General features: G+C 41.5%; 1 protein-coding gene across 2 annotated transcripts in view; it reads left to right on the top strand.

Moving 5' to 3' along the window:
• LOC141128557 (uncharacterized) overlaps nucleotides 1-15333 on the top strand; it is a 157811-nt gene that overhangs the window by 50209 nt on the left and 92269 nt on the right. For both annotated transcript variants that reach the window (XM_073615914.1, XM_073615913.1), the window contains exon 3: nucleotides 4817-5134. In XM_073615914.1, coding sequence (XP_073472015.1) covers nucleotides 4817-5134 — 318 coding nt within the window. The remainder of the gene's footprint in view (nucleotides 1-4816; nucleotides 5135-15333) is intronic.

Here is a 15333-nt window from a genome sequence, read left to right as displayed (position 1 = left end):
ATCCCCAGGGAAAGGACCATCAGACAAAAACACACCCAGAGTGTAAGAAAAGCGGCATCTCTGTACCTCTCCTACCTGAGCCTGGCTGGAGTTTTGGGCACCTGCATCTGCCATCCCTGCTGACAGCTCCGTCTCCTCCATCGCCAAGCGCAGCGGCTGCCTTTTTAAGGCAATAATCCTTCCGGCGTCCCCGCACTTGAGGGCCGGAAGGAAGTCCCAGCCAGAAGAACTGCCCCTTCCCCCTGCATTCCAGCGGCCAGATCTACTCGCCGCTACACCCCGCCAGAAGTCCCATCCTCCTGGAAGTGATGTCACCTGTCGTCCAGGACTCAGAGCCGACATGCCGAGAGCTTCAGCTTCAGGCTCCCTCTCTGCATGCACACCCAAGCACACCCACAGCCTCCAAGTGCCTGGAGTGGGATCCTTCCATCTTACCATTAGGAGAGGGGGAAGAGGACACCGGAGCAACCCCCCTCTCAAAGGGGGGTGCTGGGCTGGTTTCGCAACAGAAAGAAAGACAAACCTGAAGGTACTGCCAACCCCTCTACCTTGGAGAGAGAGCGCAGTCCCTTCACTAGTTCCCCAGCAGCACACTGACGCTGAGGATGTCTATGACGAAACGCGTACGACAGCGCCACGCACACTACGTCACTTCCGCAACACGGGCCGGTGGAACGCAGGTGGAGCGCAGACACTCGGCGCTGTCTCCATCTAGCGGTTTAGACTGCCGGCTGTTTTACATGCTCGATCTCTGGGTGTAGCTTATTCCATCCAGCTACACTCAGGATTTGAGTGCATACAACATATATCTTGCTGCTGGATTTGTTAATTTGTTTTTACTAGAAGTTTCATACGTCTTTAAATATTTTTTAATAAACTTAACATACTACACTATGGGAGCCTACCATTCGTTTTTCCTGCATGAGGGACTTATCATGACCAAGCTACAACTACCTTTATGAAAACTGAGGACCATCCTTGGAGCGGTACCAACCACGTTGGTGAGGAGATTACAGAGGCTATACCTACATGCGCATTGCCCCTTTGGGGTGACTGGATCTGGTGAGTGGGGACCCTTGAGGGGGAGTACAAAGTCACCAAGGATACTGAGAGCACTCAAGTCACCTCTTTGCAAAATAACACCTTTTTTCACATTTTTGAAGGAAACCTATGCACAATTTATGGACTGATTTATGAACACTATATGATTTTTTGTTTGCCTATAATGCATACGGACTTGTTGATGTGGCCGTAGATTCTGGTCTATCACACGGCTGATTATAGCCAGTTTTAAATGTTGATATATATATACACCTGTGGGTTATTCCTAATTTGATTGTAGCTTGTGGTCCACCTTTAGTTTATGAGGGTATACCATTAGCTAATCACCAAGAGAATCACTACATGTAATTTGGTTTTTGCTGTTTTTTGTTCTTTTTTCAAATTGTTTATCTAACACCAGTGGGAGGTACTTTATGGCACATTATATGTGTATAATACCTATAGCACACTCCAATACAGAGTTTAAGGTGGGATCTTATTATTTACACTATACACATTCTGCACTTATTTACACGCAGGTACCTGTACCATTGGCAATCATTATTGGAGGGGGGTTTAGTAGTATATAATTATATTTACACACACAATTGGTATCAAGGTGGGGTATCCCCATGGTTGGGTTAGCACGGTGGCTCCCCTTCTTCTTCTCCCCCCCCCCCCCCTTAACACATCTGCTCACGCCCAATAACCTTTTAGGGAGTGCCATTACCCCATATCTATCTCTGTCTGCAACTGTTTGGAGATCCCCTATAGGAGCTCCACTTAGGGGGGCGGCATACCTAATCATAGTCCTAAGCGCAGCCTTTACAAATACTGTATTTAACCTAATTGTCACAGCAGTGTTTTTCCTGTGAAGGGGTGGAGCTGCACTCTCTCCAAGGTGTTGTCCTGAAAGGCGAAGGGAGAAAAAAAATGAAGGCATCATTACACTTGCGGTTAGGGGACAGTAAAAGAATGCAGTGAAGTATAGAGTTGTACACTAGCTGGGGCAAAAAGTATACATTCTGACACATTTAGCAGGCAGTATCTCCGCCTCATGAAACCCATTCAATTTAATGGGGCCGAGCCATAACTGCAAACCAATTGATAGCCTTGCAGTTGCACTGTGGTATCGACGATATAATCATAATCTGGGATGGTTCTGTCGATGCGATTGACCTTTTTGGGGAATACTGTAATAAGAATCAATACGGGCTGTCTTTCACGTTTGTCACCAATCCCAATACGCTACCGTTTCTTGACCTTAAATTAGGTCACGATGAGGTCACCTCCACCATAGTCTCAAAAAACTATATAAAACCTACTGCAGGTAATTCTTACCTGCATTACAACAGTTGTCATTTTCCTAAGTGGATCAACGATATTCCGAAGGGTCAGTTCTGTTGGTTGCGACAGAACTGTACGAGAGAGAGCGACTATGTTGATCAGAGTTTGTTACTGAAAAAGAAGTTTAAAGATAAAGATTATCCTGAAGCTCACGTTGATCAAGCCTTCCAATACTATCTAAAAGGAAAAAGTGTCCCGTGAACCAGACAATTATACTGCACAGTTTATCACTACCTTTCATTGTAACTTCAAAAAAATGGAAAACATTTTGAACAGACATTGGAGCATCCTATTGCAGGATCCATTATTGAAACCGTTCATTCCAGAGAGACCGAGGGTTACATACCGTAGGGCGCCTAATCTGAAAACAAAAATAGCTCATAATAAAATTAAATCTAGATGCAACCCCTCTGAAAAGCCCGTTCTTATCACATTGGTCGGGATGTTTCAGTGCCGTAAGCCCTTATGCAAAACGTGCAAATACGTTCAGCATGGTCAAAAGTCCTTTACCACAAAAGGGAAAACGTATGAATTAAAGGACTTTTACAGTTGCTCTTCAGATTTAGTTGTTTATGGGTTCAGCTGTCCATGCGGCCTAGTTTACGTAGGTCGGACTATTCAAGCCCTCAGGGTTAGTTTCGGAGAACAGAGGAGAGCGATTGAAAGTGGTACTGACCCGCATAGTGTCCCTAGACACTTTTTTCAAGCTCATCAACAGTCTACCGTTTGCCTGCAGGTCTGGGTGATTGAGCAAATCTCTAACTCTCTCCCAGCAGCAGAACGTTTTAAAAAACTGTGTGCGAGAGAAACGTTCTGGATTTATAATTTAGACGTTCTCTCACCTGGCGGAATTAACGAAGGAATCGAAATTTCTACCATTTTATACTTGATTTGATTGTAGCCGTATGAGTACTGCTTGGACCTTGAAGAAGGGAACATACCCTGAAAGCTTGTCCTGAAAAATTGTATGTTAGTGCAAATAAAAAAGTATCACGGACAGTACTCAATTTTCTCTACCATTTTATAAAAATATAAAATAACTTACTATATTCCTTTGTATTAGCTTTTACCTTTTTGGCATTATCTCTAGCTTCTATTGGTTGTTTTTAATAGTATTTACTACATCTAGTCTCATTGTTCTTAAATATGATTATTTTTTAGATTTTATCCTTTATTTTTTTATTTTTTTACGTCACCTCTGCCATGTGTTTTTTTTTTTCACGTCACCTCTGCCATGTGTTTATTTTATTTTATTTTTTGTTTATGCCATTCCAATGGTAACATTATATTACATATGATCTTTTTTTTTATGCCATTCCAATGGTAACATTATATTACATATGACCTTTGTCCAGAACCGCTTATATGATTGATTGTTTTTTTAATTGCCCTGTTTTTTTATAATCGCTTAGTTTTTAGCTTTATATTGTGTTGTTTGTTTTATATACACGCCCCTTATAGCTTGCTTGTTACATGACCCCGCCCACGTTCCCATGTCAGCCCTCTATAATGTCTAGTCATGGTATTTCTATTTGAATCTGTTGACAAAGGAGCGCGACTTGCTTACATCGCCAAGTGCGCACGCTCTCAAAACGCATCCAGCTTTGATGATGTCATCCGTCTGCAGCAAGCTGTCCTGTGCCTCGCTCTGAGGACGCTCTCCAGAGCCTGCATCCTCCATCTGCCGGAAGATCTCACAGTTGTCAGCAAGGAATCCACACTGCTTAGGACTTGGGGATGCGTCATTGTATTATTAATACCATGCCTGTTTATTCCTACAAAATGTGAGTTGATCTACATCTATTATTAAAAGCGTTATTTCTAAAATACTGCACCCAGAGGTGCCTCTCTACTTGTGTTTTGTTGCAGCTGAGGAAGTGGTTTCTACCCTATCATGATGGCAGCCCTGTTTGCATTCTTTGGATGCTTTATTTCCTTTGTCACCATTCCTAAATAGACTCTTTCAGACAATATTTATTTTATGGACTTACCAGACTCTATTTGTATCTATTATTATCTATTATTACCTCCCTTTTTCTATTTTTTATTTTTTTATTTTAGCAGATTTGTATCAGAATGTTTATGATGTCTGACTTGTTTTGCGCCTATACTTGTTATATTGTTTGCACTGTGGTATTCCCATTCAAAGACCCCATTCAGCCGTCAAAAAAACAGGCATTGAGGAGGCCCAGTATTGCCCCCTGAAGGCTTTTTAGCTACACCTGTACCACTATTTGAAAATAGATCCACTGCAGATTGAAAGACTGCTTCAGGTGTAAACAAGCTGGCGGTTGTGTCTATGTAAAGATATCTAGGGTGGACATCTTAATGTTTTGCCATTCAAAATAAGTGTGAAACAAGTATATTGATGTATTTGTGTTATGTGTGCACTAATAGTTACATTTTATATGACTGCTTGTGTGTACAGGTTTGCCACCCAACATTCGTGTTGCCAGATTTAAACTTCATGAACTGACAGAATTACATTGTGAATATGCATCGAACATCAAGAATTCCAAATTCTGGTATAAAAAGATTAATGAAAAGAGATCTTCATGGGTGGCCCATTCAACTGGAAACAAAGGCACAGATTATAAATCAAGAGTTATAGTCATCAATGATGAACAGAAGAAGAGACTGACAGTTCAATTCCAACAGGTGGAACTCTGGGATAGTGGTATCTACCAGTGCTTAGCTAATGACACCATACTGACTGAAATCTTACTGATAGTGACCATGGATAATGGTAAGTTAAACAGTATACTGATATTGTTTGAAGCTGAAGTTTAGGTAAACATGTTTTCCTAAAGCCAATCCATGGCAGCATACATATGATATAGCTTCGCCCCTATATCCATCCACAGGACCTGTCCAAATCTATAAAAGTTTGACTGAGAGCAACCTCCCTCATTCTCCATAAAGTTTGATTATACATTTTAGCCCTCCCTGTTTAGCTAGCAATTTTCCTGACACCAACATGGCAACATACATATGATAAATATATCATATGTATGTTGGCTCCAGGAAAGCGGAAAATTGTATCAAATACTTACTGTAATTTTCCTTTCCTGATGCCAATCCATGGCAGCATACAAACCCTCTCTTTTTTGATCTTGATATTTTTACGGAGAATGGGGGAGGTTGCTCTCAGTGAAACTTTTATAGATTCGGGCAGGTCCTGTGGTGGATATAGGGGTGGAGCTATATCATTAGAATACTGCCATGGGTTGGCGTCAGGAAAGGAAAATTACGGTAAGTATTTGATACAATTTTCTGTTTTTCTTTACAGCTTTAGTTACATAACTTACCTGTAATGAAGTATGGCCGATAATGTTCAGGCTGCTGGGTTCTGTATAAATCTTCACTGCTGGGCTGCCTGCTTCTTCCTGCTGCTGAGCTCCTGGCACTACAGGAGCGAACGACTTCAGATCTCTGGGCTCAGCTGAACTAAAGAGCATTCAAATAGGGGATACAATCCCTCCTGCCCTCTTCTCCACTGAGAATTTGCTTTCATTGAATACACTGCCTGTAACATGATTTGCGAAAGGGAGAAAGTCTGATCGGTCACAGAATTTTCTCCTCCATTCACAGAGCATATTACAGGCAGTGCAATCAGTGAAAATAGGATTTTTATAACAGCTTACCTGTAAAATGTTTTTCTTTGAAGTACATCACGAGACACAGAGCCATAGTAGTTACTATGTGGGTTATAGGCCACCTTCAGGTGATGGACACTGGCACGCCCTAAATTAAAAAGTGCACTCCCTATATAACCGCTCCCACTGGTGGGAGTACCTCAGTTTTGTAGCAAAGCAATACACATGTATACCAAGAAGGGAGGGACCTCTGTGTCCTGTGATGTACTTCAAAGAAAAGGATTTTGCAGGTAAGCCGTTATAAAAATCCTATTTTCTTATCGTACATCACGGGACACAGAGCCATAGTAGTTACTATGTGGGATGTCCCATAGCAATGCCAACTGAAGGGAGGGGGACACAACAAAGTAGGGCACCAAGAGACTAGAGGTCTCATACTTCAACCTGCAGTACACTGCGCCCAAAGGCGATGTCCTCATGCCTTTTACATCTACTTGATAGAATATGGTAAATGTATGGACTGAAGACCAAGTTGCGGCCTTGCAGATTTAAGCCATGGAGGCTTGGTAATGCGCTGCCCAAGAAGCACTAACAGCCCTGGTGCAGTGCACTTTAATATGAAAAGGAGGAATTTTCCTTTTAAAACCATAAGTTTGAACAATCACTTGACAAATCCATTTAGAAATAGTAGATTTCGATGCTGCCTGTCCTCTTTTAGGACCATCTGGCAACACAAACAAAACATTTGATTACCAATCTGAGCGGTCACTTTCGAAAGACCTTGACCGCTCTCACCACATCAAGAAAATGTAGTGACCTTTCTTCCACCAAAGTGAAGTTCTGGATAAAAAATGAAGACAGAACAATATTCTGGTTTAAATGAAAACCCGATACTACCTTCGGTAAGAATTCCGGATGAGGCCGCAATACAGCCTCATCCTTATGAACAACCAGTAAGTCTCCTTACAAGAATGAGCAGCCAACACTGATACTCTTCTTGCAGAAGATATGGCAACCAAGAAAAATTTGTTTCCCCCGTCAAAAGGACCAAGGGAATATCTCGTACTGGCTCCGAAAAAAGGCTTCTTCTAAGCCGACAGGACTAAAATGAAGTCCCAAGAGATCAGGGGTGACCAAACTGGAGGATTAATCTGCGTTACCCCTTGAATAAAGTTACGAACCAGAGAGAGAGGGAAGCAAGTGGTTGATGAAAAGACCGATAAGGCCGAAATCTGGCCATTGATAGTACTCAAGGCCAGCTTCAATTCTAATCCTGTAACAAAGAAAAAAAAATGAATTGCGCTAGGTGCGTGTTAAATGTGAAAATTGAAAAATTATAAAAAAAGGGGCACCGTGAAAGATATCCTGCATCCTGCAGCTGAACACTATAACCCCGATATAGGGCACAAAATAATAAAAATAAAAATAAGAGTGCAGCGCCAGATAAATACTAAAAATGAATATGATATGTATAATGATACTGTAAACAATATACTACTAGTGTAACAATAATGATCAATAATCAAGTGAAAAAGGATCAAATGAAAAAATAGTCCATATGTAATTCCTCAATTTCCAGTGGACGTGCATATGAGAACACAAAAAAAAAAATAAAAATTTAGTGACAGATATAGTTCAAAAGTGAAAGTATCTAGTCATCCAGGGCAGCAGAATCTGTCTTTATTTTGCAGGATCCAGTGACGTCACATGACTTCAAATCTACTTCCTTCTGAGACCAAAATCAGCCAGTGAAAGCTAGTGACATCACTGGATTCAGCAAAATAAAGACAGATTCTGCTGCCCTGGATGACTTGTTGCCTTCAAAAAAATTGGAATTCCAGCAGTGAGATCTCTCTACTAGAACTCTCAGCTCTGTTCAGATAGGCAATCAAAGTTCAAACAGAAATCCCAATAACTGGATTCCAATATAGTAAGACAACGCTCTTCCTCTGCTCCTCCTCATAAATGGTGCACGTCCATTGTCGCATGGCGCTTGTCTCTTGGAAATGCGCCATTGAGGAAGACTTTCTTTGAAGCTGACCGGCCACCTGTGTAGAAGGTCTGGGACATCCTAGCAGCATTTCTGTTGCTCTACTAAGCCTGTTTAGACCCCCCTGAGTAAGGGTGATCACAGGCTTTCTGGGAAGCCTCCATTTTTTTCATTGTAAGGTGACGGGCAGTACAAGTGGTGAAAAGCTTAAACCCTGGGTCTCGCATTGGAAATCTTTCTTTTGGATACTTTCACTTATGAACTATATCTGTCACTAATTTTTTTTTTTTGTGTTCTCATATGCAAGTCCACTGGAAATGGAGGAATTACCGTATTTATCGGCGTATAACACGCACTTTTTTCCCCTGAAAATCAGGGGGAAATCGCAGGTGCGTGTTATACACCGATCCCCTGCGATCCCGAGCTGTCAATTCTTCAAAATCGCCGACCGCGATTTGAAAATGGCGCTGCCGGCGCCGAAATACACAGAGCCGGTCCTCGGCTCTTTCCGGCGGCTCTCGTTCACTTTCGGCTCCACTCGTAGTCCCGAGCGGAGCTATCCGAACCTACTCGGCTACTAGAGAGACCTTTCATAAGGCTTTAGTATTTTGTTTTGTGGGTTACCTCCCCCAGGTCCAATTTTGACCCTAGGACTGACCCTGAGGTTTACCTCTTGAATCCTGACGGTGGATGCCCCTGGCACTGCAGAAGCATATTTAAAAGAAAAATACTTAAACTTCTTAACCGGAAAAAAGGGAACTTTTCCCATTAGAAATTCTTTGGGTATACTTATCCAGATTGTCTCCAAATAACCGTTTACCATAAAAAGGGAAACTGGCCAAGAGCTTTTTGCATGGCGCTTCGGCTGACCATCTTTCAACCATAGGATTCTATGCACATTTACCAGCCTTAGCAAGGGCCGTGAGGCCTGGAGAATAGAATCTTTCATAGCGTCAACTGTAAAACAGAACGCTTCTGATATGCCGGCCAAACCCTGGGCCTGCTTATCAGGAATAACTTTGAGTACCTCTATAAACTGGTCCTTTAAGGACTGAGATACTCTGAATGCCAGTGCAGGTTTGAATGACTGAACCTGCAAGCAAAATATAGTTTGTTTTTTTTTTTTAAAAGGAACTCCAACATCTTATCTGTTGGACCCTTTAGCATATGAGCATTGTCTACTGGACAAGTCAGGTTTTTGTTTACAGAGGATATAGCAGCGTTAATTGCTGGAACTCCCCATAAAACCCTTCCTCCATAGAATAAAGTATTGAGAACTTTTTCAGAGGAAAAAAACTGTTTATCTGGGTGCTCTTACTCAGAATACATAAGCTTTCTTAGCCATGAATGGATAGAAAAAGCATGAACAGATTGGGGGGGCTTTTAGTGAACCCAAAGCAGAGGTGGGCTCATCGAATGACTGCGTTACTGGCAGTAAACATCTGGAGGGGACCAATTCAGTGAGCGACTGTAAACAACCTTTCCTGCAAGCTTGATACTTCGCATCAGGTTCTTCGGAAGAAGAGACATCAGCCTTTTCCTGGTCCTAGAGAGAAATTCGCCATCTCTCGCTCCTTGTTGCTCAGTATGAGGGTCCTGAGCAATGGATGGGGACCTGTTACGTTTAGTCCCACTCTGGGATGCGATTAAAGCATTAAACTTTTATTTCAAGCTTAAAATGGTTGAAGAAAAAAACCTCCTTAGTAATATACACAGGGCCTGCAGTGTTTAAGAGCAGCTGCAACACTTGCCCCTCTTGGCGGCTCACCGTGACCAGCCATATTACTCTCGGGGAAGATGCCATTTTACTGGGATGGATCTAGGCTTCCGTGTGACTAAATATTCTTTCTAGAGCCCCTTATTGAGGTGTTTTTACCCCCCTTCTGCCATAGCCCGATGCACAAAGCAGAGGTACTGCCAGAACGAATGCATATACTGCTTGAGCTATGCTGCTATTAATGCCCAGCCTGATGCAGCAGTAAAAAATGTGTCAAAGGAAATGCCTGTGTCACCAAACCTGTTAACGCCACCTTTTGCTCGTGTGTCCCTCCACAGCCTGCAGCAACACAAAAGGTGCTTTTAAAACCTTGCCTCCTCGAGTTGGGCGTCTCCGCTAAGCCCCGCCCCCCCGCGTTGCCTACGGCTCCTTTCTCTTTCTTTAAAATAAAGCTTTTTCCCGAGCGAGCGGCAGACTACAGGTCCTCTCGGACCGACAGGAAGAAACAGCATGGCGCAGGGGGGCTGCAAGCTACTGGAGAGTTTAATAAAAGAGCACAAAGATGAGTGCTTGCTGGAAAAAAATATTTTAACCACTTCAGTCCCAGAAGATTTGGCTGCTCAATGACCAGGCCATTTTTTGCGATACGGCACTGCGTTGCTTTAACTGACAATTGCGTGGTCGTGCGACGCTGTACCCAAACAAAACTGACGTCCTTTTTCCCACAAACAGAGTTTTCTTTTGGTGGTATTTGATCATCTCTGCAGTTTTTATTTTTTGCACTATATACAATTTTTTTTTAAAAAGCTAATTTTTTCCTCAGTTTAGGCCAATATGTATTCTTCTACATATTTTTGGTAATAAAAATTGCAATAAGCGTATATTGATTGGTTTGGGCAAAAGTTATAGCGTCTACAAAATAGGGGAAAGATTTATGGCATTTTTATTAGTTTTTTTTTTTTTTTTTTTTTTTTTTTTACTAGTAATGGCGGTGATCGGCGATTTTTATCGGGACTGCGACATTATGGCGGACGGACACTTTTTTTTTTTTTTAAAGTTTTATTTATTACTTTTTAACATAACAAGTATATACAAGACCCAATGGGCCACACACAAAAAGAAACTATTTAAATTTCTTCAGCATTGACTCTCTCCTACTTCCAGACCCTCGCTCGGCGAAAAAAATCTAAATAATAATAATAAGGCCACCTTTTCTCATTTATACAATTGAGACAAACAGTCAGCGCAAAAACCTCCTAAAATGCTAAAAGCCGCTGAACACTAAAGGCAAATATATAAACCCTTTTAGACTTGACAGTAACAGACAGTGCAGCACTGAAAAGGTAAACTAAAAACTACAAATAATGATATAAACGTCCATATGAAATCTTATGAAGAAAAAAACATAGATGTAACAGGAAAGCCAAAAACATCTGCGGTGGTAAAGGGTGCTTCATGCAAATTCTGAAGTGCTCCTTAATCCGTGCTCACACCACTTGCTAGCCAAACCGCTCACCTTGCAAAATGGACCCCTGAGCTAACAGGTAGGTCACACAGGCATTCGCCACCAATGGTGGTTAAGGTTAGGATCTTGGATGGAAAGCCGGGCACCTCTTTCAAACAGTCTGCACTCAGTAGCTTTAAGTATTATTCATCCGTAGTAACATGTAATATAAAAAAATAATAAAGTGCTCTCTGTATAGCTGAAAACGTATTCCTTTATTTTGTAGGACAGGTACTCACATAGGAGGCACTATACCTAGTGCTGGGATATAGGTGTGTACACATCAATCGTAACAGAAAATCAATAAGGCGGCTGCAGTGACGTCTGAGGATGCTCCTGCACGCATATCAACCAACGAGACTTCCTCAGCGGTGACGGAGTCCCATACGTCCGGTTGCTATTTATAAAAAGCCCCTTATCATTATCACCTGTTTATTAAAAAGGAGCCGAGCGGCGACCGTCCAATCAGAACGCGCCGCTCGGAAGTGGGAGGTATAAAACCTAATCTGTTTACTGCGGTTGCCTTGATGATCACGGTGTCGTGACAACACAACGCCTGATCGCGTGATCCTACACGTCAGGAGGTGCCTCCCACATAGGAAGGAGGCTAAACCCAAACATCTGATGTAAGCTGACGCCCGGTCACATGATATGGATCACGTCTCATCAGCTGATATAGTGAGACGCATACAAGAGGAGGGGAAACTTTCCTCTCAGCCAACCCTCGTTATACAGAGGTTGCTAGGAGTCGGGGTGCTGGTAAGCAACCCGCTCATAAACATGCCATTTAAAAAGGCATAAGCTACAGATGAACGACTCAATCGGGAAAAACCCGAGCCTCACCTATATCTTGCCACATTCTATACATCACCATTCCGGAAAATACCCCAAAACGGAAGGGGATCACCAAATGGTAAAATGCACACCCGTAGAAAAGTAATAGCCGGTAATAAAATAAAATAAATGTGTCAATCAAAAACGTCGACAAATGTTAAAATATGAATAAAAATAAAAGACAATCATTGCAGCCACCTTTCACAATACCAGAGAAATATAATCACCATTTATTAAATAATAAAATAACTAAATATCTAAATGTTATATCATAAAAAAAAATAAAAAAATAGCCATAAAGGAAACTGCTATTACCGATCAGAGATAAAACAGTTCAAATGGAACTCAACATTGAGCCCCGTGGGCACTCCCACATGAGTTTCGTAAACCCAGAAAGACTCACGGCGGCTCAATTGACATATGAAGTTCCCACCCCTCCAGTGGGGTGTTACTTTCTCTACTCCCCAAAACTTTAATTTAGCAGGGCTACGTCCATGAAATAATTTAAAATGTTTGGAGACATTATGTGAGTCAAGACCTTTCTTAATATTCATAATATGTTCTCCGACTCGGATGTGTAGGGGTCTAGATGTTCTCCCCACATATTGAAGGCCACATTTGCATTCCACAATATAAACCACCCCCGATGTGGAGCATGTAATGAAATCTTTGATTTGATAAACCTTCTTCGTAGCTGTGGCTATGAACTCTTTACGTTTTTTGATGTTAGCCTTAGCTTGTTTGCATGGTGGGCAACGCCCACAAGCATAGAAACCTGTTAGGATATTAGATATCCTCTTTTCAAACGAGAGTGGTGGGTCAATGACCCCAGGGGCCAGCTTATCCCTTAAAGAAGGTGCCCTCTTATAAACAAACTGGGGATGTTCAGGAAGCACAGGGCCGAGTGTTTTATCCTGTTTAAGAATGGGCCAATACTTGTGAATGATCCTTTTGAATTTTTTATATTGGATGTTATAGTCCAAGATAATTCTAATATTCCCAGATCCATCTTGTTTGACCCTAGGACCATTAGACACAAGTGTCGTTCTATCCAATGCTCAAACGTTCTCAATATGTTTGTTGATATCGGATTTAACATATCCTTTTTGTACAAACCGGGCGGAAAAAACTTCAGATTGTGCAAGATAATCACATTCATGTGTACAGTTCCGCCTTATGCGTACAAATTGACCCTTCGGAATGTTGCACAACCATTGAAAATGGTGGCAGCTTCCAAGGGGAATGTACGCATTGCGGTCTGTGGGCTTAAAATGATTCTTCAACTCTAGCTGGTTACCATTCATGGAGATATCTAGATCTAGAAATGTAATATGATCTTTGCTCACATTCCAGGAGAGAACGATATTTCTACTGTTCTCATCCAGTTTCTGCATGAATGAATCGAGATTGGATCTGTCACCTTCCAAATCATAATAATGTTGTCGATATATCGTTGGTAGCAGACAAGTTTGGTGGGTGTATTTTTTAAAATCACCTCTTCCTCCCAGTGTGCTATAAACAAATTGGCAACACTAGGAGCAAAGCGTGCTCCCATCGCTACACCCATAGTTTGGAGGAAAAAACATCTGTTGTACCAAAAGTAGTTCTTTGATAAACAGAACTTCAAGCAGTCCAGAATGTAATTTTTATGCCTTCTAGTCAAGTTTGATGACCCGAATGCCCACTGGACAGAGGTCAACACATCTTCGTGGCTAATGATCGTATATAAGGAGCTAACGTCCGCCGTTATTAGCAAACACGAAGATGAAAGGGAAAGAGATTCAAGAATCTGAATAATGTGTTTAGTGTCCTTTAAAAAGGAACGAGTTCTCATAACCATAGGTTGAAGAAAAAAGTCAATGTATTGACCCAGTCTTGATGAGACTGAGTCAATACCATTGACTATTGGGCGGCCAGGTGGATTGGTACTATTTTTGTGAATTTTGGGCAAGAAATATATAATTGGAGTATGGCAGAAAAATGGATCTAAATACGAGGCTTCTTTAGCATTAAGGACCCCGATGTGTTTTCCTCTTTCAATAAGAAAATGTAACTCTTCTTTAAACTGAAACATCGGGTCTTTAGTAAGTATAACATACCTATTATAATCACTAAGCATGTTCTCCATTTCATTATTGTATTAAGTTTTACTCAAGACAACCAAGCCTCCCCCTTGTCGGCTGGGCGTATCACAAGATCTTTCCGCTCCATCAGTGACTCAATGCACTTTTTGATAAATGCTGGATCATTCACCTTACGAATTTTAAGTGTCTCAAGGTCTTTGCTGACCATATTTTTAAAGACTTCAACGTGTTTGGTATCACAATTAGGGGGATTGAAAACCGATTTATTGCGAAGGGTAGAGTGTATACCCAATGGTTTAGGGATATTAGATTGAGTACGTATTATGGTGTTAGAAAGGTGATATTTTTTAATGTTCAAACTTCTGATAAATTTTTGTAAACCAATATAAGTCTGGAACTTATTTAGGTTAAGGGTAGGGGCAAATTTGAGGCCCCTATCCAGAACCTTAATCTCGTCCTCACTCAGGGTCGGCCACTAAGGTTGTAGATACCGGCCTCTATTGGGGTTTGACTCTTTTGAGTTCGCCTGCCTCCTCTCCTTCCCCCGATGTTTCAGTTTAAAGAAGAGTTACTTTTTCTTATTGAAAGAGGAAAACACATCGGGGTCCTTAATGCTAAAGAAGCCTCGTATTTAGGTCCATTTTTCTGCCGTACTCCAATTATATATTTCTTGCCCAAAATTCACAAAAATAGTACCAATCCATCTGGCCGCCCAATAGTCAATGGTATTGATCATCAAGACTGGGTCAATACATTGACTTTTTTCTTCAACCTATGGTTATGAGAAAGCGTTCCTTTTTAAAGGACACTAAACACATTATTCAGATTCTTGAATCTTTTTCCCTTTCATCTTCCTGTTTGCTAATAACGGCGGACATTAGCTCCTTATATACGATCATTAGCCACGAAGATGCGTTGACCTCTGTCCAGTGGGCATTCGGGTCATCAAACTTGACTAGAAGGCATAAAAATTACATTCTGGACTGATTGAAGTTCTGTTTATCCAAGAACTACTTTTGGTACAACAGACGTTTTTTCCTCCAAACTAGGGGTGTAGCGATGGGGGCCCGCTTTGCTCCCAGTGTTGCCAATTTGTTTATAGCACACTGGGAGGAAGAGGTGATTTATAAAAATACACCCCCTGAACTTGTCTGCTACCAACGATATATCAACGACATTATTATGATTTGGAAGGGTGACAGATCCAATCTCGATTCATT

Source organism: Aquarana catesbeiana, linkage group LG02 (assembly GCF_042186555.1).
Source record: "Aquarana catesbeiana isolate 2022-GZ linkage group LG02, ASM4218655v1, whole genome shotgun sequence".
Lineage (NCBI taxonomy): Eukaryota > Metazoa > Chordata > Amphibia > Anura > Ranidae > Aquarana > Aquarana catesbeiana.
The sequence above is the reverse complement of the archived record's forward strand: the minus strand, read 5'-3'. Positions and strand labels throughout refer to the sequence as shown.